The 27,489-nt window shown below is 39.6% G+C and overlaps 1 protein-coding gene across 1 annotated transcript in view; it reads right to left on the bottom strand.

Annotated features, from left to right (window-relative positions):
- Window positions 1-27,489, bottom strand: part of COP1 (COP1 E3 ubiquitin ligase) — a 125,260-nt gene that overhangs the window by 79,068 nt on the left and 18,703 nt on the right. Inside the window, exons 7-11 of the mRNA XM_054285696.1 lie at window positions 22,016-22,075; window positions 20,095-20,171; window positions 15,094-15,151; window positions 11,509-11,623; window positions 7,990-8,125 (exon numbers count right to left, since the gene is read on the bottom strand). Of these exons, the coding sequence (XP_054141671.1) occupies window positions 7,990-8,125; window positions 11,509-11,623; window positions 15,094-15,151; window positions 20,095-20,171; window positions 22,016-22,075 (446 nt within the window). The remainder of the gene's footprint in view (window positions 1-7,989; window positions 8,126-11,508; window positions 11,624-15,093; window positions 15,152-20,094; window positions 20,172-22,015; window positions 22,076-27,489) is intronic.

Below are 27,489 nucleotides of genomic sequence, written 5' to 3'. Positions count from 1 at the left end.
CTTGCATCCAGATGGTTCTGGAATATCTCAGGAGACTCCACACCCTGTCTGGGCAATCTGCCAGTGCACCATCACTGCAGAGGAAAGAAGTTCCTCATGTTCAGCTGGAACAGAACATAGCAGACTCTACCCAAGCTGAGGTTTTAGAGAGGAAACCCTGCTCCACAACAGCCAGTAAGGTAGCTTGAACAACAGCACCATCTTATCAGGATTACACCATTAAGTAGGAAGGAACTCAGTTGTGGCAAGTACTGAAGTGCCTTTTAGATATAAAGCCATTCAAAAGCTTGTTTCCAAGCCACCTTTTTGTTACTACACCAACAAGGATTTTGTTTCTTTAAAATTGAGCACAGCAACAGCTGACAGAGATGATGAGGCAGGGGAACAAACAGATCTGAAAGAGAAACCTCCATCAATACTGGGACTTTAAACAACGCACTCTGTCTGTAGGCTCCAGTTAATGCTTCCTCCATGATTTGGCAGCAGCAGCAGCTGAGGATGTTTGTCTCCAGCTGACCACACTGCCAGAGGTCCAATTTCACAGGACAAATCACCATCCCAAGCCTCTGCCTTTTCCTGACACTGCCACCAGTTCTCCAGCCAGACACCCTGCAGAGAATCAGGAGGGACAGCTGGAGACAGTAACCTCTTTAGACAACCCAGCTCAATCCAACAGGCACCAGCCTTCCTAAACACCAAATCCATACACCACATAGGAGCCTTTCCCAAGCAGCCAGAGGATGGGCTTGGGCAATTAACTGCAATGTTCCCATTGCCTGGTAATGACAGAACAAGGCTAAAGCATCATTTGAAGCATTTCTCATCCAGCTGACAAAACTGTTAAATAAGATTTGTTTTGATGGCACTTTGAATCTTATTTCATCAGTATTTTACATGCTATCCTTTTTTTACTTTTTCTAAAGAATGATTTATGTATACCCTTAATTCCACAGGCTCACGGAGAAGTTGTTCTGACTTCACTTACACAAATGTATGCACACACTTTATATAATCCCATGAAAACAAACATCACTTCATAGCTTATTCTGTGTTATTTATTACCTTATTCTATGAAGCAACTATGCAGCACATAAATCCCAAACATGCCTCAGAAACTGTATTTATTAATGGAAACAATGATATATTAATAATCATGAGCTCAAGCCTCTTCTCCAGGCTGAGCTGCTTGTAAGGTTTATTCTCAGAATCGTTTAAGCCCACACCACATATCTTTGATGCTTTAACACACTCTTATTATACTGCTCAACTACCCACCATTTAACAGGCTAATGTCTCTAGTTGGCCAGGAACAAACAAAAAAAAAATCCAAAGGCATGCTAATACTTTTCAGATCATTAGCTCTTCAAAAAATTCAGGCATTTACAACAAATATGGCTAGAAAATTAAAAGAGTACTGTAATAAGATACAGAAATCCATATTCTATTAATAAGAGGTTTGTGTCTTTACGCAGAAAAAAAGAATTCACTGTATCAACACTCAATGTCAAATGAAAGCTACAAAATTGGGGGGGATTAAATGAAATCAATCTTTGAATTTTACAAACACTCAGAATGTGAACTATATGTGCAAGATGCTGGAACCACAGTTTTTGTGGCTTGCCCATCCAGTTCTTGAGGCCAAGACACCACTGCTGCCTGATGACACCCATTACCACATTAACATCACCAGGAATGGAAGGGCAGCTACCTGCAGCCTCACTGAAAAGATTTTCATCCTGAGCAATCAAAAGGGGTGGATACAAAGATGCAAGGCAATTTTCATATGTTCAAGATGCCATTTTGGTTTTTGCTTTTTTTTCTATATGCTTTTTTCTCTGTATTCTTTGCACACATATTTGTAGCTCTGGAGACTATTGTATTAGTGGCTAGTTTTCCCAGTAACTTTCCATGTCCTTTCTGTAGGCAAAAAGATAAAACAAATTCCAGGGCCCCAATACTATCTTGGTTCTTCCTGGCTACCAAGGTTGAGAAGAATTCTTCAAGGTACATTTTCATAAAGTACAGCTAGTACCAAGGGGGGGGTGGTCCAGAGAAGGAGCTTGACCTGGAGGGGAATTGCATCACCCCTTGTATTCCTAATTGATGCTTTTTTGTCAAATTATGCTCATTTGCTAAACTTACAAAAACTGTATTCACCCGATGTGGACAGGCTTTTGTGGATATTCTCCATGACTGCCTCTGGAGGCCTCAAAATAAAGATCCACTTTTATATTACCTTCTATCCCATATTGAAAGCATGTGTTGTTTCATTTCTAGGTTGAAAAAGGCATCAGTACCATCCTCCTACCTGAATATTGATTTCTCAAAGTACACTTCTGACACTACAGTATCCACTGTGAGTTCCTGCACTTTCAGGAAGCTTCTCTTCAAAAGAAAAGCAATCTTAAACCTAATAAATACAATCCTGTTGAAATTTTAAGCAGTGATCATAAGGTTTGTAGAAGTGAAATATCCTTTGCACTACACATGTTCAAGCCACACACAGAGTTCCTCCTTAAATTCCTCTCAAAATCTAAGGCCAGAGAGAGTTTCTCAGTAGAAAGTGAGGGCAAAATGTAAAATTTCTAATGCTCTGGTCATGTACCTTTATCACAAGTACAGTCCCCAAGACTCTTGAGGTCTCTAGCCAAATAACCTGGTCAGAGCAGAGGCAGCTCTGATCATACCAGGTTACTCAGGGCTTTCCTCAGCCTGTTCTTGAATGAATCTGAGGATGGAGCTCTCATCCCTTTGAGAATCCTACTCCAAAACTGGATTACCCCATGATGCAGGCAGTGACTGCTACATGGCAAGGCATGGAAACTCCTTGCATAAACTGCACATAGATTTTAAGATATTAAAAGAAAAAAAAGAAAAAACCTGAAGAGCAATCACTATTTAAAACATTTTGTTTAAAAGCCAGTTCCCAAATGAATCAAAAGATTGCTCAATACTTTTAACAGATCATTTATGAAAATTCATAAAGTTGAAATTCAACTAAAAATTCTCATCTAATTGTCTGCAGATGAAGACAGGTTTCAAATACTGAGAGAGCTTAATGAGAAAAAGATTTTTCCTACTGCCAAATTGTCTGAAATTAGTAGGAAAAAAAATTAGGTTCCACTGGCAGCCATGCCACTTCATTCATTAACCTCCCAATTTCAAGTTAAGTTTTAGCTCTTATGTTGATGAAAGAAAAAACTTCTCTCTGCAGCATCACTGTGGTCACCAGGTTTACTTTGCAAGTCAAGACTGGAGATAAAAGCAAATAAGCTCTTTTCTGGTGCCAGTCCCTGGTACCAGCAGCCTATCCTGGGACTTGGAGGGCTGTGTTCTAGGGCAGAGTGTCCCTGAACTCTGAATTCAGAGATCAGCACTGACCCCTGCATAACCCTTTGGCTGGGTACAAGTCACATTTAGCTTCTGCTCAAGGGACTCAGACCACAATCATGTACTAGGAAATATATCAGTTCAGCACTCCAGAGAAAGATGGGAAAGTAAGGGAAAGGCTCTGTGCTTTACTCAGCTCTAATTAAACAAAAATCCCATTTCAGCCCCAGACAATGTGTGATCTAAAACCCAGAACTTCAGATGAAGGAAAGTAAGAAAACCACAGGAGAAGTACAAACTTCAAGTAAGTTTAGGGAATTATACTTCAAGTTTCCTTGGTAATTCCGCAATTTAAGTCTCCTTATCCAAACATTTCTCACTCCCTTCTACTTTTGGGAATAGTTCAAATAAGGCAGATTTGTCCAGCTTTGAGCTGCCACTTGGAAATAAGAGTCCATTCTAAAAATGGTTTATTTAATAGGCTATAAGTAAAAATACAGCCTTCCTCATTTCTTAAGGAGCAACATCTACTACACTAAAACATAATCCTGATTCCATTTCATTAATTTATCTTTACCTGCAAGAAGCATTGCTGGTCACAAACTTTAATAAAATGGCTCATCTAATCCTAGGCAGCCCAAGCATTAAAAAAAAAAAAAAAAGGGGCTTGTTATGGTGGATTCAGGATTAAAATGTATCTTGTTAAAGTCTGGATCTGAGAATTTATATGGACAAATAATTGCAGTCCAAAGTAAAAAGGGCAACAGAAAAATTAAACAGTTCAATGAATACATTTAAAACTCACCCATAATGGATTTTTTTCTTTTAAGCTCACCTTTGAAGAAAGAATTTCAGGTCATGTTACTGAAAGGCTGAACACAAACAAAAATGCCATCTTGAAACAGAAAATCATACTGTTTGGATGCTAAGAGATACCTCTTCACAGCTCATTCATTACTTAGAAGCAATGGCACAATGAGCAAGCAATGGAAAAAATATAATGAACAGCAAAGGTAAGATGCAGTTTTTGAACACTGGATCATGATTCAACAGATGATTTGACCAAGGCTTCTCCATCCAAAACCTCAAGTTGTTTATTTCCCTCTCTGTAAATCACTGATCCTTTAGATGCAGTTAGTGTCACCTATCCAAAACCTTTTAAATGTCACTTTAAGATCTTTCAGAGAAATAGTAAACTAATCTGGAAGAATTTGAAGTCTGAGCCAATGACAGAAACCCACACAAAGCCCCCAAAACTTAGAGCTTCCTCATGTTCCCAAAGCTGGGAATCATGGAGCAGGGAGAACCAGCTTTCTGGTACCCAGGCTTCATAGAGACTCCTCGTTGTGGCACATTTCTTGGATTTTCCTGTTCTTTTTCTCAGATATGAAAGACTGCCACATTATTCTCTGAAGGCCCCTGACAGTGGTAAAGCAATTTTCTTCATAAATCATTGTAATGCTAACGCAGCAGTTTACAGGCTCATCTTTAAAAGAAAGACTTTACATTTATTGCCACTGCCAGCAGAGAGAAGGAAAGTTAAGCTCTGACAACTGCTCTGTCTGGGGGAATAATAAATGGAAAATTTATTCCTGGGCCCAATTCTAACAAAATTTAATATACTTGTGAAAACTGTAAATACTTTGTACTTAAGAGAAGTGAGTGTATTAAAAAGCCATTTAGCATACTGAGATACTTGCACATTCATACTGCAAGCATGCTGAAGTCCAATTGGTGTTACAGCCAAACTCAGTAACCTGCAACAGCAAAGCCTCAAATGTGATTTCCCTGAACATTCTTCTTGATAATCTGGTGTTCTTGAAGAAAATAAGGGAAAAAGGACAAAGGGTTGAAATTTTCCTTCTCTGCTTCCTCTTTCTAAAAGGCAACTGGAGCATTCCTAAACATTTAATCAGATTTTTTTTAGTAACACTGTTTACAGTTGTTTATTACATATGTTTACATATGTAATACAGTTGTATACATATGTTTACAGTTCTTTAATAGTCCACAGTTAAGTCCAGACATCCATAAACATTCTTACCACAAGGCTCTCAGGAGGGTATTGCTGCTGCCCAGTTCCACAGTTTTTTCAGCCTATTTGTACACAATCTTTAATTACACTTTTCACCCTGTCACCATAAACCCAATTTTATTTAGCTTCTAAACATCAGTGTTGTGCAGATAAGGATTATTTACATCCTTCTCCTTTGTGAACCTAAAGGTAATACATCTTATTAAAAAAAAAAGTTGTTTAAGCCAGCAAATCTTTTGGAGTCATCTGTGAACTTTATGTAGGGTTAGAGCAATCAAACCAAACCTCTTGTATTCTGTCCATCTGTAAGAGCAACTTATTAAAAAAAATGAAATTGAACTTCCAGTCAGTTCTATGTGTATTTAGAAGTATACTTAAAATATCCCTTTAAAATACTGCCTAAGAATTTTATGAAGACTTCTTATGTATTAGTCTTGTATTAACTATGTATTTAAATTCATTTGTCTCAACAGCTAAACACCAAGACTTAACCTTCTGCCATTTCATCACTGTTTCCTACTGCATGCCCAGGAAAACATTTAAAGATCAGTGTAGTGTTCCAAATAAACAATAAAACTTTCACAGCATTAAAAAACCTTAAAAGCATTATTTCACTTTTTAAATACCTTAATTTGGCTCACGTGTGAATACTTAAAAGCTGCTCTTATTTAGTTCACAGACTCTCACAACTTGAGGCTATCAGTTTAAATGAAAAAAAAAAAAAGGTGAACACCAGACTGTGTTGGCCAACACATTCTAAGTGTAAATTCTTGATTAACAAATTCTAATTTACAGGAACTGTTTGAATAGCCAGAAGCCAAGAAGAACAATGGCAGCAGCGCATTCAGCAAAGCTGCTTTACCAAAGAACCGAAGGACATGCTCAGATGTGAATTGTCTTAGCCTAACACTAAAACCTCTAAAAATTTCTCAAATGCTTTGATCAATAAAAAGCATGAGCAGGGGAGAACACTGACTTGAAAATCAAGTTATTTTTCAGTAAAATGCATTTAATTACCAATTATAGGACTGGCTTGAAGAAGGCTTCACTGTATCTTCATTATGACAGTAACAAACATTTTCAAACTTATATTTCACCCAAGAATTAGAATGCCTTCAAATATGAGTGTGATTTACTGTCCTTCCAGCATTTTCTAAGCAAATACCACAAAAATGCTGCTCTTGCAGAATGTCAAGGAGAAGAAAGGGCAAAGGAGCAAAATCCAATCCATGCTGAACTAGTAGCTGAGAAAGTTTGTCCACATTGCAGTGAGACTCCCATCTGCATTTCATTGCAGCTGGTGTGAACCCAATCAGTGCAGGTTAAAGATACGTCAGATTCCTGATTACTGTGCTCTGACCTCTGCCTGAGTCGGACATTACACATTCCTGCTACATATTGCAGTAGTTAAGGAATCAATGTTGCTTTAAACAAAATCTGTGCTACACAATGCCTCCAATTGCTTCAATAGTGCAAATTTCTGGGGGTCCCTCAACAAACATTCAAGCTCTTCTGTCACTTTCTGTGTGGCCCCTTTGTAAGGCGCTGGATGAAAAGTCAGAAAACACAAGTTTAATCCATCTTGTCAATATAATGTTTTTTCCAAGACCTCAGGTACAGACTCTTTGGATTTCCTGCTCCCCATATATAAAACAGGGATGATACTACTCCTTCTCTCAAGAGACTGCTGTGAACAAATATTTAAATCAGTGAAATGTGCTTGCAAGCAGCTCAAACAGGTCCTGTACATATGTCAAGCAGAGAAGATTTCCTAGTTAAGATATTCCATCATTTTTCTACCCCAAGGAGCTCCAAAGACAACCTACCACAAATAAGCAAAACCCCCAGGGTGGGAGAAACCAGTTTAAGGTTAGTGCTGCAGCAATTCCCATCCTCTTCATGTGCTCTATTATAGCTTGATCCCTAAGGGAGCTGGTTCATGGACCTGAACTAGAGGAAAATGATTCTGCTGAAAGACAGTCAAAAGCATTTCACCAGCTATGTGTCAAATCTGGTCCACAGGAGGCTCAGACGAGCTTCAGCAGCAGTACACAGGACATGATCACCCTGCACAGCTGGGACACAGAGGAATTGCAGGAAAGAACAGGACTGTTCATTGGCTTTATAACCACTGCCTCACTAGTGTTCAGCACTATAAACAGCTTCAAAAGCCCAAGACTTCAAGCAATCACAGCTAAAACAACTCAGCTTTTTAATATTTGCCATTATGATTGGACCTACCAACAAAATATAAAACCACCACAGATTCTTAAGACTACCAAACAAGATGGTTAGTTTTTAAAATGCTAGAACTGCATCACTTACAACACAACTAAGCTAACATGAAGACAGCAGGCTTTGTACAACAGCTGCTGACACTGGCACCTCAGAGGTTCTGGATTTGGTCTTAATACCAACAGGAATAAGAAGTACTACTGAGGTACCTGAGTGCTTTCACAGATCAATGACAGTCACAAAATCATCACACGCAGTCACCCATTGGCAAAACTATTTTTGGGAAATATATATTGTTGGCATATACACCAACAAGAACTTGCTTAAAATGGTTATTAAGTCAGCCTGAGCAGCCCACACCCAGATGGTCAGCACTGAGTGTGCCCTACCTGGACACTATGCTGGAGCCATTGTAGAGGTCACTGGCGTAGGACAGCGTTGCCAGCGGTCGGACAGAATTGTAGCGCGTGAACTTGGACAGACACTCCTGAAACTCATCCAGCTGGCTGGTGGTTCTGCTGTCATCTAGGAAGGGGCAGCAACATTGGAGGGGGCAGAAACACAGTAAGAAGGTAAACTTAACAGCAAACACAAAAATCAACATCTATGTCTCCAGGTGATGCTTGTTATTTGGGGAGGAATCTTGGTCAGAACCAGGCTCTCTCATCTCTAGCGTTCTCTGAAGGCATTCTGAGCTTTTCAGAGCACAAATGAAATCTGGGTGAACCTACTGTGCTGAGAATCTGCCTAGAAGTCAAATACAATTTTGTAAGCTCATTTATTTTTTTACTCACATTGAGAGCCCATGGGCCATATAGATTATTAACAGAAAACTTTAAAGTATATCAAAATACACTGCAAAGGATATGTCTAGTTTTCAACAGAGGTGAAAGTAGATCCCTTTCCCTGTTCTGTTACAGTATGTCTACATTTGGTGTCAATTACATTCAAAATACTTTCAGTAAAAAATACTTCCCTTGTTATTCCAAAAGCAACAGAGCTAAGGGAGAATCATTTCAGGGCTGGAGAAGGAAGACAAGCATGGAACCAGAAGGCTCCCTGTACTAAAAGTTTTGTGAAAATTATGACCTTCAACAGACAAGGTGAAATTGAACCAGCTTGAATAATGATGATAAATATTCTGTGGGAAATGGAACAGTTTACTACAAAAGTTAAAAGCAAATTGCAGTGTAGATAGTTGAAAGTCATTCACTGAATTCTCAGAAGTCCTAACTTTTCTTAGTAGGAATGTAATTTTATTTAAACCATTTTAAATTTTAGTATTTTGTAAATAAGGAAAAATTCCTAACTCACAGCAATGCCTGAAAAGTAAAGCTGGATTCCCAATACAATCACATATCCACAGCCAAACATCAGGTAGTGCCTTCAGGCTTCACAATGACCCTTCAAATGTGCAGCAATTCTCAGAATCCCCTCTTTAATGCTTCCACCCTTATTTTCTTTTTGCACCAGTTCATTTTAGGGGAGCTCCAGCTAACACTGCTGGTTTACAGGTACTGCACACCTCAGCATCCAATGCAGCAGCAGAGAAACCACACATACCCACAACAGAGATGAAATTCCACCCACTAGTTAAGCCAGCCTTATCAGCAGCATAAGGAAACAAGAAGATCCATTTATTAAAAAGGCTTGGAAGTACCAGCGTGTAAAAAAGAGAGACTGATCTATAAAAGCAAAATCCAGCTGTGATTTCTTATGGGAAAACACAGAATAATCATTTCTGCACTCTGGTAATTTCTTGCCATCAGAAATTGTTATCTCTGTACTTGTGAGGCATTTTGAAGTGTCCCTCATATGCACTGTTTAATGTTTGAGCATGTCAAGGAACAGTGAAGGCTAGTAATTAGCATGCTTAGGGGTACTAGCAAATACATTATCCATGTTAGAGGGATGAAAAGGTGCAAAATGAACAAAGTGCTGCTCTAAATTAACATCATCAGCCCCTGACCACTACAGGAAACAGCTCGAGAAGCAACACAAACATCAGTCAGGGTTTTTCAAAGATTCTCTTCTCCTTCAGCACTGTGATAGGGACAAATAGCTGCCACCCTTCTATTTCCCTCATTTAGAGATCAAGCACACAGTCCTCCTATAATTTATTCTCTGTGTGTGCCTGGAAAACCGAATATTATTTCTCAAGACATTTTCCCCACTGAAGTGCAAGGCCATTTGATAATTACAGTAATGTTATGTCTCCACTCCCTACTCAAACAGTCAGAGGCACTTCGTGCAAAAAGCTTTAAATCCACATTAAATCCCATTTAAAATGTGTCAAAATGCAGGAATGACTCAGGAGAGGAAAAGTTAATCAAGTATCATAGGTTATCCCTTATTTAGGAGAAAACCTGCACTTGCAAATCCTCTGCTCTTGGTGCAACTGACACATACAAATATAAAAAACCAATTTCACTGCATTCATATTTATAGTTCCAATTATGAAGAAGAATGCCTTCTACAAGGGAATGCTGGGAAAAGCCCCATTTGTTATCCTTGGTTAATAAGTTTTATTTTTACATAAACACAGTTATGCATCACCAAGACAGCTCTGCATGAAAACATCTCGGTGTGAGCTGTGAAGAAGTGCATTCTGCAAAGCACCTGCTAGCACTTCACAGGGATCTGGCTGGACACATGCAAAGTGCTTCTCCAGTCTTTCAGATATTGAAGTAACCTCCCAACATGCTGCATTTCTTATTAAAATCATTTTGCTGTGAGAACTGAGACATGAGAACTGAGCCAGTCCATGCTCTCAAGTAGATAGAAGATTTATTTACTTTTAAGAGTAAATCTCGCCCTAAGACATGCTACAGCCTTTATATTTGGAGCTATTTAAAAATTAACTTTTAAAATTTATTTATTTATTTTAAAGAGACTAAAATGAAATTAATGGAGAAGAAAAAAGCAGTGGTTTCTACCCCAGCAATCCTCTTGTGAGGTTGGTCCTTGCCTTCCAAGGCAATAAGTAAAGATCCTTTGCTGCAGCAACCTGTGTCTGGTTTCCTCTCATCCCAAAGTGGTGTCTCCCACCCCCTGAGGGCTGGCTGCTTTCCCTGCAGTCTGTCACACTCAATATGGGCTGCAGCTCAAAGCTTGGTGCTGCAAATCTCTTGCCTGCCACAGACCACTGCCTGAAGCTTTGCTTGCCAAGCTGGTTTCTCCTCCAGAGAGGCTACAGAACAACCCTCCTCACCCTCAAGACACACTTATTTGACCCTAACATTTCTTAGGAGAATCTTGTGTGTAATTAAGACCCATGCATCTACTAGGCAATTACTCTAGCTGCTGTCACACTGTTACTCAATTATGAATGAGGCAATCTAAGCAATTTTGAAAACAGCTTCTAATTCTCCAAAACAGGCCTTAAATCTAAGGTGTGCCCCATGGGACAACAGCACTGCTGCACATTCAGCTTCTGTTGTCCAAACCATTTGTTAACCAAGACACAATATAGATAACAAAGGATAACTTCCACATGTCCCCTTGCATGCTAAATACAGGAGAATGTATCCAATTATGTTTATACCTCGGTAGCATTTCAATAGCAATGTTTATAAATACTGGGTTTATACCACATCTAGTGGAAAGACAACTCAGCCACTGCTTTCAGGCATTTTCATCTTCAGAACAGGCACCAGAGAAATTGTTTATTGTGGATGTTGCCCTTCACAGTAAGGGATTACATGTGCCCCTCCAAAGTGACAGGATTAAGTTTTCCAAATTTAGCAACTTCAAAGATTGGTCTAGAATAGCAAAACAGGATGATTTGAGGAACACAAATGTGTATAGTGACATTCTCATGCAAAGAAGAGAAAACTGCTCTCTCAAAAGCAAAGCTTTTCTGCAAGAGGTGCCTGACATCAGAGGTGGAGCACCACATGAGAACTCACCCGAGACACGAGTCATCCTGGTGGAGAAATAGCACTGCTCCAGGTCCTCAAAATGGGCCGTGAGGCGCTTGCGCCGCGAGGCCAGCGTGCTGTTATACCACGGCTGCTTTTTGGTCTGAGGGGGGAAAGGACAACACTTTAGGAAGCCAAAAGCCAGGCCTGGGTTTCACTTCTATAGATTTTACCCAATCATAATCAATTATACAATATATGCAATAGGTCAGAAGTGTAAAATGACAATAAATGAAGGATCTTGGCACTGTCAACAGTTATTTCTTAGGGTCCTATGCTGCACCCTTTAACATAACAAAAACAAATCCCTGCTTTTAGACAGTTTTTGTTTCCTGAACCTTAGTAAATTTAGTGATTCTGGCTTCACATACAGGACAGGCAATCCCAAACCTTGGGGAGTCCTGTCTTGCATTTATACAGATAGACAGCATAGGCCAACTTGTAGCTTCACAAATCAAACAGATTGTACAACAAATACTCCCCCAGATCCTTGGCAGACAGCTCATTAAAAGAGAAGGAAATGTTTATTTTAATGAGTTAGTTACTGAATTACTTCTTTTGAAGCAATTCAGAAACTCTCTGTAAAACTAAGCAAATAAAGCAGAAGCAGAAGACAGCATGAAGTTCAAAGGTTAATTGAAAAGAAGTTCCTGAAGTTCATCATTAAAGCCATTTCCCAACCTACCCAAACAGTAATAGTGAGATGTAGGAGCAAAGGATTTAAACTACGTGAGTAATCTTTCCTGCAGGAGCAGACACAGAAAACGCAGTACTCACCATTTTAATCACAAGTGATGAAAAGGAATGAAACCCTCTACGACACAAGAAGCACAAAGAGCTCCTTGCTTTAGGTTCTATTTAAGAAGCCTCACATACCACATCCTCAAAGCTACATTTTCAAAGATTTAAGAACCATCAAGCTCCCTAATGAACAACATCATTGAGAAGTACAGGGCCTGTAATGCTACTCAATGGCACTAACGAAACCCACCTCATATCCAACTCCCCCTCAATCCATGCAGGGGAACAGCCTGTCCTCATTACAGCCACCCACCAAGCCAATGAGAACAAATAAGTTTACAACCCACTCCAATTTTGTTTGTACCTGTATGAAAAGCATCTAACATTTGAGGAAAAAAGCAAACCCCAAGCAGTGAAAGCTCCAAGCCAGCCCTTCCCACACACTGACATGGTGGCTCACGCTTGCCTGTGACAGCACCCATGGTCCTCACAGCTTGTTGCATCTCAAAAGCAGCTCCAACCTCAACACACAACACTGGGAAGTGCTCCTACATCAATACCTTCAAGTACCATTTTCTAAAATTTTACATCTTTAAAAAACTCTTAATAGAACACTTCTATAGTCTCTTCCTATAATTTTTGTGCACCAGCCTCCAATGTCTCAGTCTCCCTCAGCACATCAGAAGTGATTTGGGCTCAAGGCAACTTCAGGCACTGAACAATCATTTCAGTCTCAAGTTAAGGCTGCCTGAACCACAATGAGTGACAAACCCAAACTCAAGCCTGACCTGCCAGATCCCAGTCCACACTGTGATGGAATCCATCATGTAAGACTTTGCCCGCTGTATAGCAAGGAAGATCCCTGAGGAGCACCTGGCAGCCCAGTTGTGCTGAGAACCAAGCAAGGGACACTAACCCACAGTTATCACACCACCCCCAGCTAAGCATTTCAACCTGCTCACACTTTGCCAAAAAACAGATCTTCATTTTCTATGAAGCTTCCTCCCTGACTACTTTCTAAGCAATACTGGGCAACAAGAAGAAAAAATTAGAAAATATAGAAGAGCAATTTTTATTCAATGGCTGAAACTACTATGGTTGCCCTAGTTGAGAATATCAGAATGGACTCCTCTGTTATCAGGAGTGATTCTTCTGTCTGAACTCCATCAGATACTCTAAAGACTCCTCTAACAACTGTGAAAAAGCTTCTTAGCTGCACACAAGCTCATTTCTAGCAGAAAAAAGGCTCTGCCATTAAATACTACCCACAGAATTCCCGAGGGCCTAAGTGACTTGTCCACTATTTACTTGTGAAGCTCATCCTCTGGAAGAGAACTGTCCTAGAGCTTTGTGGTATATAAATTCTTCCCTAACAACATGTTTGTGGGCAATGTAATTATAGTGAGAAAGGAAGGCTGTGCAGTCCATCCTAGATAACTCTTACTGCCAGCAGTGCCCAATATGTTATTTTTGCCATCGCTGACAATTAGGGAAAAACCCCACAATTTAATTTATATTCTTAAAACTCTTTTTATGCTAAAGTCTTGCTGAAATTAGACTACCTTTGAACAGAAGTGTTTAACTTCAAGAGTTCTCTTTGAACTCCCCATCCAAACATATTTTAAAAGTTTAATTTGAAAATTTGTACTTGAGAGTACAGATCTTGCACTCTTGAGGACAAGAAATCACATCTGAGGACAAAAAAAGATTATTCTCACACAAATAAGGCTGTCATACAGAATGACTAGAAAGTCTGGGTTGTTTGTTTTGTGAGCTCACCAGCAGGGTAGCTATGCTATTAATTTTGGCTTTGAAATAGGAAGTACTGAGACAAGTAATGTCACTGGAGAGCAAATACACTGTAGCACATCTGAGTCCTGAACATAAAAACTCCAATCTACATTACACCTGCCCACTGAAATTGGGTAGAACTACAACTCTATGCAAGCAAAAACCTCCAAAGACCAGAGTAGCAGGAACAACAAGCATATTCCCACAGACAAATAGATGGAATTTTCTAATTATCAATTAGTTACACAGCTGTATTTAAACATATATGTGCCCAGGTGTTTTTTTCTTTACATCAAATAAGATCCAACAGCACCTCAACCTGGTAATTTCCCAGTTTCATGCTGGTGTGTGCCAGGGATGGTCACCACCACCACCAGAGAGCAGCCAAGGCACAGCTGGGATGTGCCCAGCAGTCCATCTGCCCAAATGAAAGCTGTGAAACCTTTTTGGAACTGAGAGCTGGGTATGAGTGTCACCTCCGCAGCCCAGCTGAATCCCTCCAAGGTGCAAGACTACAGAAGTGCTGCTTGGAATTTGGGAGGCCCTACAGATCAGACAGTTTGGAGGCTGCCTGCCAAACAGCTCCATTATATATGCAACTTTTTATCCTCTATATGAATTTATAATGGTTTGTAAAAGGCCCTGAAGAGCACAAATGACATAACTGTGCCTGAAGATGCTTTTTTTGTTTTCAAAGTTAAGCTTGATCTGCAGCTATTGAAGCCAAGGCAAAGGGTTGGGGATTTGTGTCCCTGTCCCAGTGCTGCCCACATGGGACATGAAGAACAGACTATACCCCCTGTTCCATGGAAGAGTCAGCTTTAAGAAAAAAGTCAGATGTCTAAACACATTACACCAGGTCTCTCACAAGTGGGCACAATCATTCCTACAGCTGCAGCTGCCCATACAACCACTTAAAAGCATTTCCAAGGCTCCAGCTGACCAGTACTCTGGAGATGGATGAAGATGCACCTCAACCCTGCCCAACCTCACCATTCACCCTCCCCTTCCCCCCATGCAGACATTTATATATTATCTTACCTGAGAACTGCCACTGAAGCCTGGAGGCTGGCTATACTCGGTGGAGTCAATAATACTACTGCAAAAATAAAAGAAATAGTCTGCTTAAAACACTGCACAGCCATCCTTTATCATTTTTAACCTGTTTGCTATTCCCTCCTTGACATTCTGCAGCATACTTGCCTTTGAAATCCATTTTACAGACAGGGAACACAAGGTTTTATTTTGTTTGGAGGGTTAGCAGTGATTTTTTTTTTTTAAAAATAGAGAATTTTCCTAGAGCAGAATGCTGTCACACACAATTATGTGTAGTGCAGTCAAATAATTTCTAATTAGAATGCAAATGCATATCTTTCATATGAAATATGCAGCACAAGACATTCTGAAAATAACATGGTACCACTGGTTTTCAATTCCTTAAAAAAAGAAAGAAAAAAGAGAAGTCTCTGGCATTTGAATCAACACTGGAAAGGGAAAAGCTAAAGAAATCAATGCAAGACAGACACTATAAACAGACAATTAAGGAAATACAGAAATAACCTATAAAAATACTGACAGCCAGGATTACTATTAGTAGAAAACACTACATCATATTATAGTATCTATAATGACACAACATACCTTTCATATCACTGTTTTCAAAACACAGCATAGACATGCAAACTCAATGGAATTTAATTTTCAAAACTGCAAAAACATCTCCTGATCCAAGCAGAAAACAGGTGGTTCAGTGCTCTTGGACATACAGGCAAAAAATTCAGCTCCCACAGTAAGACACCAATTTATCACTCAAATTTCATGCACCTCCAGGACAGGTAAAGATTAACATAAAATAACAATTTTATTGATTGTGCAGAATACATTATGAAAATCACCATGATTAATTTCTAAAATATCTTTTTAACTGCTTTGCTTCTGCTATGTCATTTGACTTGGACAGAGAAGAAAGTAGCTGGGATCATTGTTCTCAATATTCTCAGTCTTTCTTAGGAGATAACCTTAGATTTTAAGCACTGCCTGGTAAACTGAAGGTTTCTTTAAAAAGCTTCTAGAACACTGCCGTAGGTCTTAGTTTTGTCAAAGATAATTTTACCAATTCCTGCTTATGTAGCAGCTGACAGAACTTATGTGTAAACTTGAGAATCTTGGTCAGAAACAAATTGGTTTGGTTGAACTGCTGGCAGGGCATCTGTACGTTTGGAAGAATGAACCAATGGTACCAATGTTTAAATATTTCTCTGAATGTTTTCAAGCTCCCCTGGAAGTGGGAACAGAAGATGAGACATAACCACTGATGAGACTTAAAAAATTAACTTGGCAAATGAGATTGATTGGACTTCTGTTCCAGGCATGACAAAAGCTGCAAACAAAGAAAATCTGAGGGATAAAAATCATTATTTGCAGAAGCTATTGTAAGGGAAAAAACAGCAGAGCCATTTCAGGCATGGCTGAGGACAATGTACTTTAAATTAGAATGTGGCTGCATGACATAATGAAACGGGGACAGCAGATCCTGCCAGAACTGCAGGAATAACACATTCAGCTAGAAAGCAATGAAAAAGTACTCCACTTTGAGACAGGTACAGTGGCAATTAACAGCAAAACACTGAGACTTAGAGTGTCTGGTCTTGTTTTGCCTGCAGCTTGTCTGGTGATGTAAAGCCTTCAAGAGTGTAGACATCATCTCCTTAACCAGAGTAAAAATTCAAAGACATTTCTGTGCTGTGCCCCTAGCTGAGTTAACTCATATGTACTTGAATGTTTTTTTCCTTCAATAAAGGGGAAGCAAGTAATCAGAGAATTACAGCACTCTCCAAGTTCTTTTTTAAAGGATGTACCATTAGGTTCAGTTTGGAAATTCAGCTACACTCATATGACATTTAAAAACCCAGAACAACAACAACAGCAACAAAGGCAACCCACAGACCATAAGTCCCATTACAGGGATGGGAGGAGGTAATTAGAATAAATGGAGGGGAAGGAGGATCAGGATTTCAATAAGTGAACCAGAGTTACCAAGCAACTCATTTCTAGATCAGAATTTTCCTTCAGACTCCTATTAGTGATAGCTTGTTATTGCTTTTAGTCCTGGATAGCATCACAGAGAAGCTGCTTATTCCCATCTTCTGTTTGCACCATTTACTGGGAGCAGAAATAACACACATGCCTGTTCAGAAAAGCCATACACAGAACTATTTGTTCTCTTCCCTTATTCTTCCCCTCTTGTTCTCTATTAGTATACAAACCAAGCAATAGGCAACACTGTAAACAAGCAGTGTGCTATTACCCAATTTAATGTTTCATCACACCCTGTGTAGGCACAAGAGAAAACACGTGTTTCTTGCAGCCCTGGATGTACTGAACATCATAACTGTGCTGGGGTTTTTTGCTGAAGAGCTTCTGAAGGAAGCTGGGGGAAGGCAAAGTAATTTCACATTTTGAAGATGTTACAAATGGGGAGGAAAAAAGCTACAAACAATGAAAAGAAACAGAAAGTTAATGAAGCAAGCGTGTGATTTAAAGGAAGCAGATGAATAAGGGCAAGTCACCAGAGACCAGAAGAAACTCAATTCCAAAGAACTCTATTTTCTTGAACTTTAAATACAAAGGCTAAAGAAGTTTTCTTCCTCTCAGCACTAGTCTGTGGTAACCTTGTACTATTTATAAGGAACATTACTAAAGTGTTATACAATTATATTTCATTAGCAGTGTGTTAAGTATGTGAAGTTATATTTCAATTTAAATACACCATTTTAATTCACTGATAAGCTATAAAGAGTCTCTGCAAGTTCAATATCATTTTAACATGGAAGCGAATCCATCCTAAACTATATTTGTATTTCACTCTTAGTGGTTCATGGCATCTCTAAAATGCACTCTGGAGATAAAATATTTCAGTTAAGAGGAAAAAAAAAAATCAGTATATTTCATATTAGCTGCTCTGCAGCATTCTTGCCAAGGAGAAATGTTGTTGAGATATTCTTCAAAACTTTCACTTAATGTTGAAAATAAAATTAGTTTCAAGTGGTAGACCTTCCTGGAATCTAATGTATGGTAATTCACACCAATGCAATTACTTGAATTATATAAAACTGTCAAAATGGGGCAGGGATAGAGGTTACAGGAGTAGCTTCTGGGAACAACTGATGCCTGGTCAGATAACTCTTCCACACACTGATTTCTCTTCTACCACTCAAGGCTACTTCTCACACAGGAATGTCACCAAGAAAAAGATAAGGGGCTTTCTAAATCACAGAGAAAAATGCAATCCCACATTCCCTAGAAAACATCTAAATATCCTATTATATCACACCCCTGGCATGTTATACTGGGGGAAAACCCCAAAATTCAAGACACAGCCAAGATGGACCCAGACAGGCAGGAATAAAGAGCCCATGGTCTCTGCACCCATCATGGCTCCATCCCACTGCCCCCTGCCAGCAGACCCCAGGGGAAGCACATCCATCCAGAGATCACTACAATTCTTTTTGATACTATCTTACATCTTCACATGCAAGAACTGAGATTGATTGACCCCTAGGACGTGAAATAAATAGGCATAAAGGAATGTTAAGGAATTCTCAGTAGACAGAAACCAGTGTAGCTCTCACTGCAGACTGTTCTCCCCTCAACTCTTTTACTGAAATTCCTGGGCTTAAAATGCTATCCAGCTTTCAACAGACAAAAAAGTTCTTTGGGGGCTTCTTTGTTAGCTCAGCTCAAGTAATAGAGATACATTTCTACTCATAAGTAGAATCTCCTGTTAAAAGAGAAAGGTTTCTAGGCCTGGAGGCATCCAACATCTAACAAATTGATGTTGCCCAACCAGTGCTCAAGTTTACCCCAAGCATCTGTACCATGGAGTAAAACCAATCTATTTAATAGCCAATAACCAGAAAAGCAGTGGAACCTGACAAGAATCTCATCAGTTTCACAAGGCTGCTTCTTGGCAAAACAGCAATATCCCATATCAAGAAACAAATCTGTACCCAAAAAGAATTGAAGAAGCAGTGAAGAACTGAATTAGAAATGCTGTTCCCATCCATTGTGACCATATTCCTGTCCTTTCCCTCAGGGCAGCCAGAACTACATAGAAAGATGAGAGATATTGGTCTCATGTCTAGAAATAGCATCTTGGTAGGAAATTCCAGCCAATATTGCTGGGTTCCTCACAACAGCACTGTATCTAAGTCTCTGTAAGGGAAGAAATCTGATCATTTTTTACTTCTGGGCTATTAGGTTTAGAGCTGCTAACTGCAGAAAAAAAATCTACCAGTACCATTTCATAACAGAAAATGACAGTTCAGAGAACTCTACTTCTAAGAGATAGCAGAGATGATCACTTAATAACATAACCTGGCCCTGTTGAAATTAGAGCAAAAGACATGCCTGTAAAGTAGAGCACTTCAAACTCTGGCACTTACAACTTGGATACAAGAAGCATCTGCATTATTATCATCAAGAAACCAGACTGTGCAATATTCCAGACAAAAATACACATGAAATTATGCTATTAGAAAGGCATTTCATTAAATCAAACCAGACAGCAGATAAACAGAATCAATAGGCTGTACATTTCAAATTCTGATCTGAGCCATACCTTTAGCTATCCATGCTGATTAGGGAAGCCAGAGCACTCCAATATCATCCAAAATTAAGACCTTTCATGTGCCAAGCAGAACAGCACAATGTTCAGAAAAGGCAGCATATAAATAACAGTAATATTTTATTCCATAGCAAAGGCTTATGACTCAAGTTTACTAATTCACATGACATTTAAAGCCATCGGTTCTCCATGGCATCTGATTCAGAGCAGATTTCTCATCCAAATGCAGGCTCAGATGGCTTTTTCTTCACTTCTTTGTTCACATAAAGTTTACAGCAATTACAAGCACAACAGGAAAATTCTGTACAGCACTCAAAAACCAGTTTTGCTTGTGTTTTGGCACTGTTTGGAAAGCACTAGTAAGTAGAATGCAGCATGTACAGTTTAAAATCCAAGTTGAGTTGCAAGCTCCATACCTGTGTGAAGGTGAGGGAGCCTCAAACTGTGGCACTGTGCTGTCCTCACTGACTGGGGAGTACAGGCCACTCATCTCCTGAAACAGAAAGCCATGTTACATCAGAGCTGACAAAACATGTATGTCTAATGCATGTGTTCACAGATTACTGCTGCTTTTCCATGCAGGTAACCAACTGTGTCTACATTTAATCAACTCTTACCTAAAAATCTTAACCTATACCTGAGAAAATTGTTGATTTTCTTCCATTTTTTTCAGTTACCATTTGAACCAGGTTTCAAAAATCCTACAGCTGTGGTGTTCTGTGTTTCAAGAGCGGCAGTTTTGGAGTTTACACTCCAAAAAACCCAACAGAGATTTGGTTATCATCCAACTGCCTCTAACCCAGCATCTCCCTTAAATGTGGCAGAACAAACAAGCTGTAACTGCATTTTTGAGATATGTGCAAACTTATCTAACAGCCTTCACAACTGCAAAGTAAAGCTGGATATGGGTCATGGCAAGAACAGTCACAAGGCAACAGGGCAAAGGTGGTGCCACAGACTTAAAAGTAGATCTGTCAGTCCTCTGTGGGACCACTGCACAAGAGATAAACTTTGCACATAAACTTGGCTTTGTCCCTCCCAGCCTAAGTCACTGCTGTGTACCCAGTATGGGACTGGCTTTCATCTGTTTGGGAAACGGAAGCTATGAAGGATGCAGCAGCTCATTAGTTGAGGGGCAAAGTGTTCTCAGGACAATTATTACTTGTGCTTTCAAACTCCCACTAGGTGCCTATTAGTTGGTAGGTAGAAAGAAGGATATTTGTGACAAGAGAGATCTCAGGCTTTAGAGGTCAGAGTCAAGGTCAGCATCACACCCCAGGAATACAGCCCACTGAAATGCCTGATTAAAGAGCACAGAAACAGGTAGCTGGATGCTCTTTGAGAGATCTCACAGCTTTTGGGAATAGTTTCTCCTAGATCTCAAGGCTTATTTTACCAGTCTGAAGAAAACACATTAAGTTATATTTATTTCACCAAAGCTGAGAAACATTTAGGAAAAGAAGTCTGAAAAATTCCAAATAGCTATCAGATAAATGGGAATTCCTGCAGTTGTCAGTCATATTTATATTTTGCTAATTCATCAGCACACATATTAATTGCATTAAGAAATCTAAAAGGCTTTTTGGGAGGTAGTTGGGAACACATGCTGACTGCTCAAGATGAGCAAGCAGTGAGAAGCAGACCTGCAAACTGATTCCCAAGAATCAGTTTCCCAAGAAGTTATAAGGGAATGATATTTGGAGAGGTGGCAGTCTGATGTATTCCTGAAACATCAGCTTCCTACTGCAAGATTAAACATCAGAATGATTAGAGGAAAGGACCAAGAGGAACCTAAAGAGTCACTGAAGACAGAAGGATTGCACTAATGGGGTTACAAATTCTTGGAGAATAATACTTAGCAAAAATGTCAAGAGATTCCCATTAGTACAGAATTAAGAGAACTATACCAGGAGGTAGCAGGAATAATTTTGACATGCAGCAGGAGCTGGTTTTGTTCCAGTCTCTGCATAACAACCTCTTCTGAATCTCCAACATCTCTCCCTTTTAAGACTTAGATGCTGCTAAGGTTTAAACAGCCTGTGCAAACAGCCAGCAACGTACAAAAATCTTAAATTCTGATCAATATACCAGCTGCTGATTTCTAGCAACTACTCTAAAATACTTACTAGCAACACAAAGACATGATTATATAAGAGCTACCTAACAGCAGCCTGCACACATCAACTAAATGAACAAATTAAAGAAAGAGCATCATCTGTTCATTTTCCCATTACTGACTTAAATGCCATAAATTTAAGCCAGCAGCCTCACAGCAAGGCAGACAGCTTGATGAAAATGAAAAATTGCTAGAGTCAGAACAATGTCTGGGTACCTCACCTCTACACGTTTAATATCTTCTTCCAGAACACTTAACTCCTTCTGGATCTGCTCCAATTGCTGTGGATAAGAGAATGGGAGAAGTCTAAATCAATCTGCACTGCACCACCAAAATAAATTACAATCTTTCCAGAGAGGAAGCTGATCTTCACTGGTGTGCCACACAATTCAAAAGTCACCAGGCAGGAAGTTCAAATGTACATATTAACATAAGTGTGCACACAAACCACATTCAGGACAAAGCTGTTACTTTGAAACAATGTGAAACAAGAGCAGGAGGTATTTTGATGTCAATCACAGAGATCCACATAATTCAAAGTCATACTGTAATGCTCCTCTAACATGTCTCAGGCAAGGTGTAACTGGTTTGCAAACACTGAGTATGGAATCACAAAGTGGTCTGGGTTAGATGTGACCTTAAAGATTATCTCATTCCTTAGAGATTATCTCATTCCATTCTCCGCTCCAGGCAGGGACACTTTCCATTAGACCAGGTCGCTCCAAGCCCTTCAACCCTGGCCCTGAACACCTCCAGGATCCAGGGGCAGCCACAGCTCCTCTGGGCACCCTGTGCCAGGGCCTCCCCACCCTCACAGGGATGAGTTTCTTCCCAATATCTAAACCCACACTCTTCCACTTTCAAACCATTCCCACTTGTCCTGTACAATTGGGAAAAAAAAACCACAATGAAAGACAATGATAATTTCACCCTCCAACTAACTAAATACAAAATGTTTTGCTAAAAGGTATCAAGACTAATTCTCATCCTACTTGTTAACTTGTCACTTGCCAATTTAAACCTTGTCATGAAGTTTCTAGTTTGGAAAAAACCTGTTTTGTCCAGAGTAAGATTTGCTCCTGGCACAGAGCAAGCACCACATGGTATCAAGGCATCACTCCTTCCAAAGGTGTGACACTTACCTTGGATTACACCACAAACTCCAGTCAATTTGAGGGCTACACCTGAAAGGGTCAGAAGGAGACTTCCCCTTTCACCAGCCAACATTTCCCTTCCCTTCTTTGTGCTACATGTAATATCTCCCAGGTTTTCAGTCACTCAGCAAGCTGGCTTCACTCACCTCAAGCAACTGAAGCCACAGACTTGACAACTGTTTACACCTAAGCAAGGACATCATCTCCTTACCTGTTTATTCAGCAGCTATGTCCCACCCAAACACCCACAGAGCCTAAACCCAGCCTTGCAGGGCCCAAACACACACACATACACCCCTCTAGGTGAGAGCTCCTGACAAAACACAGCTCCAGTGCAAGTCTGGTTCAGTGAGACACATAAATGTAATAAATACACAAAGAACTGGAAATCCACCTGACTCTCCACAGCTTCCAGTAAAAATTCAGAGACAACCAGCAAGGTGACCCATGACCAGAAGCATTTACTGAATTTACAGTATTTACTGTTAAGTCCATTGAAAGTTTAAGCACAACACATTCTCCAAAAACATAAATTTTTGTACTTTCAGCTTTACAACAGAATATTAAATTGCCCAAATCCAAAGTCACTAGTTTGGTGAGACATATTACTCTCAGTATGACATATTCCAAAGAATATCTGGCAAGCTACTCCCAAAGAATTATTCACTCAAGTGCTCAAGTTTGATCCTTTAAGAGGCAGAAGCTTTTGCTTAAACAACAAGCACAATTTAAGCCTCTCTCATAGTAAAGCATTCCAAATATCTGTGTGCTCTGCATTAAATAATCCACCATTTTAATTTTCCTTTTAAACACTAACAAAAGCTTTTGTCTCTGAAAACAGAAGAAATGACTGATGGATCCACACCTATTTCCAACATGGCTGCTTCTTTGAATAAGATGACATTAGAAATGTATCCTAATCTCTGTACTCTGAAAGTTTCAGTTTACATTTAATTTGAGGCATAGACAGCACAAGTTTAATGGTTTAGAACTAGACTGCCACAGATAATTTACAAATCACTACACCATAACAGATAATTCCATTTTCACTCTCGAAACCTACAGCAAGAATAGCAGGTGGTGCTACAGCTCCAAGATTAGAGGCAAAGTTAAGTGACACTTGCACAGCATGGGTCCTGCCTGAACCCAGCTCTAGAAAATACCATTAGTCCCCCACATTCATAAATCCCATTTAAAAAGAAGCTACAAAACCACTTACAAGTTCCAAAACTACAGTGAGGAAATCAGCTATTCTACAATGTACTGGCTCACAGTCAAACTGGGCCTCTGAAAAATAATTGACAGTTGTTGCCATGACATAAACAGGATATTTTTTATAGGAACAAGAGCAGAGACTTTGTATTGGCCAGCTTTCATTAACTATTGCACACAGCCAAGAGCATGAGATCTGGTACTTTTATTTATCAATTCTTCCTTCTAGTTACAACCTACCATAAACTTACCCAACAGCAGCAACTCCAAAAAGGAGGCAAGTGTTTCATGCTTGCTTTAGGAGGAGTCTTCTCATGCCATCAGCATAAAATGAATTCATGTCTACACTGAAACCTTTGGTTTCTTGGTATGTTAGTTGAAGTGTTTTAATCTATGAAAGACCTTAAATCAATCCACATTCATTCCAATTAAATTTTGAAAAATGAGACTACCAATTTATAATTGCCAGCCTTTGAGGGACAGGTAAGGAAAACTAAATGAATTATAGCTCTTGCAGTATATTCAGATTTAAGAGCTCTTAATTTAATTTTCACTGTTGGGCACAGAAAGCAAGCCAAGTCCTGTCCCAGTGATGCGCAGAATCACACATGTAAGACTTTGGATTAAGTCAGCAAAAGCACTTCCAACACACACTGAAATGTATGCCTAGAGAGAAGCACATACTATAAACTCTCTTTTCAGACACAGATGCTTTCCCAGAAATTAAAAGGCCAATATGGACAAGGAGAAGGTCCTTAATTCAGTGGTTAAACCTCAGTTTCAATTTGAGTGAATGAACTACAATAAGCAGGTGTGTAACATTCTGGTCCCATTTTTCACATCAGGGCATATATACAGAAGAACAGCTACAACTTCAAAACATTTTTATAACCCTGGAAAAGGGATTTTGGATGTTCAAGAAGCTACTAAGAACTTACACTTTACCATGACCTCACCAGGTCACGGTCACTTTGTTTTTGGGTAACCATCTACTAACAAAACTATCTGGGTACAGCATTAAGGTTTCATCCTGGAGCTTCCTGTTTTTCCTGGAGCAAGGGCCCCTTGGGAGGCAGCAACTTCCTGCCTTGTGTTTGTACAGCATGGACAACAAGCACTCCTGACTGGGTCTCCTGGTGCCAGTTCTAAGGGTTTGCAAAAAACTAAAAGCTCAGCAGAGCCTCCCAGTGCCACAAAGACAGCCTAGGAATATGCACATGGGAAGGAGCCATAGGACCTTGACCAACTCTCTTTCCTAGAAATCCTAGGAAAAGCACAGAACAGCAAAGAACAAAAAAAAAACCAAAAAAAAAAAAAAAAAAACAAAAAAAAAACAAAAAAAAAACAAACTAAAGGCTTTTTCTTGATAAAGCAAAGTACAGCAGGATTTATTTTCTACAGAAATACTGCAAAATCAGCAACACTATTCTAATAAGCAGCTTAAACAGAGCATCTGGATTCACACCTTTTGTACGCTCACAGGCCAATTTATGTACAGTAACACACCTTCCAGGCTCTGATCCAGACTCCCTGTGGAGTAGATAGATCCACAGATCTATCATAGATCCATAGATCCAGACAAACAGATGAGACTATTATTAGAGAAAACATCATTGTCCCAGACACACAAAGCCATTGCACCAACCAGGACGAGACAAAAATTTTCACCTGCCCACCCAAGGAGGATAAACCAGGCAGTCACTGTACATAAACCCTTAATTCTGTCCTGTAGCTTCATCCATCCAACATCAGAATCTTCCTACTTCCTGTTCTTCCACCAAGTACTGCATCAACAAGCCACAGTGCAAACTTCACTAGCAACAGCTGAAACTTTTCTAAAGGTACCCAGTGAAATTAATTTCTGTCTGTAGAATACAATACCTCAATGACAACGCACAATAAGATCAGTTTCTCTCTCTGGAAGTCTTGTCTGTCTCTGGGTTTTCTTTCCATTATTGCTTTGGATGCAGAGCCTTTTACAACGTACAGGGCAACTGTGGCATTAAAGTCATCTTCAGACCTTAGAGAAATTTTAGTCTTATAAACTAATTTCAAATATCACTTATTTTGACAAAATACCTCTCTGTTACAATTTCCTTGCACAACTAGAAGCAGGTGCAAGACTTTTATTAGTATGAAGACAAGAACACCTGAGCCTCCACAACTTTCATTAGTGAAATATGGCATTCAAGCCTCTTAAACATGTGGACAGTCCATCTATAACACATTTATCTGCTGAGAATATTTCTTCTCTGATCAATACTTCCTCCAAATGATAAATGTTTCCTCACAACTGGGGAAGAGCTAACAGAAAGGCTTGAGAGCATCCAAGCTGTTTAACACACAGAATTCCCAAAGGCAGGAGAAGGGAGATGCCAGGCTGATAAAGTATATTTCATATCTTTTATACTCCTCCCCCTCATTTACATCCTACAGTATGGAGGAAATATGCTCTGAAAGCTTAGTGATAGGGTCTGATAGAAAAGCCTCCTGAGATAAAGACACCTGGGGAAGGGAACAAAGCTGCCTAAACAATTAGACTAATTGCCTTGGAGTTTAATGTATCAGTAATAGGTTGTTTCTTTGCAAGACCTCTCCAGTGCAGCAAGGAGAGCCAGCTGTATACACTGATACCACTATGACAATTTTTAGTTTGCTGCTCACACACTCCCTGTATCCTTGGGCTTCTTATCACTGCTTCTGGAGCTCACATCTCTCATTCAGTAACTCAGAAATGCAAATAGATTTAAATACCAGGTAAGTGTAGTGGATAGGGACCAGATTACTCCAGCTATAAATTCCCAGGAGTCCTGAAATGTAATCAAGACCATATGACAACAAAAGAGCATGACTGATTCCTGGTTCTGCCACCTCCTCTTGCTTACTCATTAGTTCATCCATGTGTGAGCATGCAGAACATAAGGCTTGACAGGTGAAGTGATTAACACAGGGTAATGACATCCCTGGAGAATTCATGCTTAGAATTCCCAGCAATTACCCCACAATAACTAATAACTCCTCTTATTTTTAGTATCTAACATTTGAGAGTGCAAAGAACAGTGATGATTCTGAAATGCTGAGCAGGCACTCAGTGCCACAAGCCTGAGACACTTCAGGATTATTTTTCTGTCCCAGGATGTTTTATCAGCTAAAAAACAGACTTATGCATTAGCAGACATCAAAGAGGCCTTGTTTGTTAGACATGAGAGACTTAATATCACATCATGAGAAAGAAAAAATAAAAATGAAGTGACGTCTGCCAAGGGAAACATGAATGCACCCAGAGAAAAGCACCTGTGTAGAACTTGATTTGTGATACCAATCATCAA

The sequence above is a fragment of the Melozone crissalis genome, unplaced genomic scaffold (assembly GCF_028551555.1).
Source record: "Melozone crissalis strain CALT ecotype California unplaced genomic scaffold, PUWL_Pcris_2 ptg000045l_1, whole genome shotgun sequence".
Lineage (NCBI taxonomy): Eukaryota > Metazoa > Chordata > Aves > Passeriformes > Passerellidae > Melozone > Melozone crissalis.
Note: the sequence above shows the minus strand (reverse complement) of the source record. Positions and strands in the feature narration are given on the sequence as shown.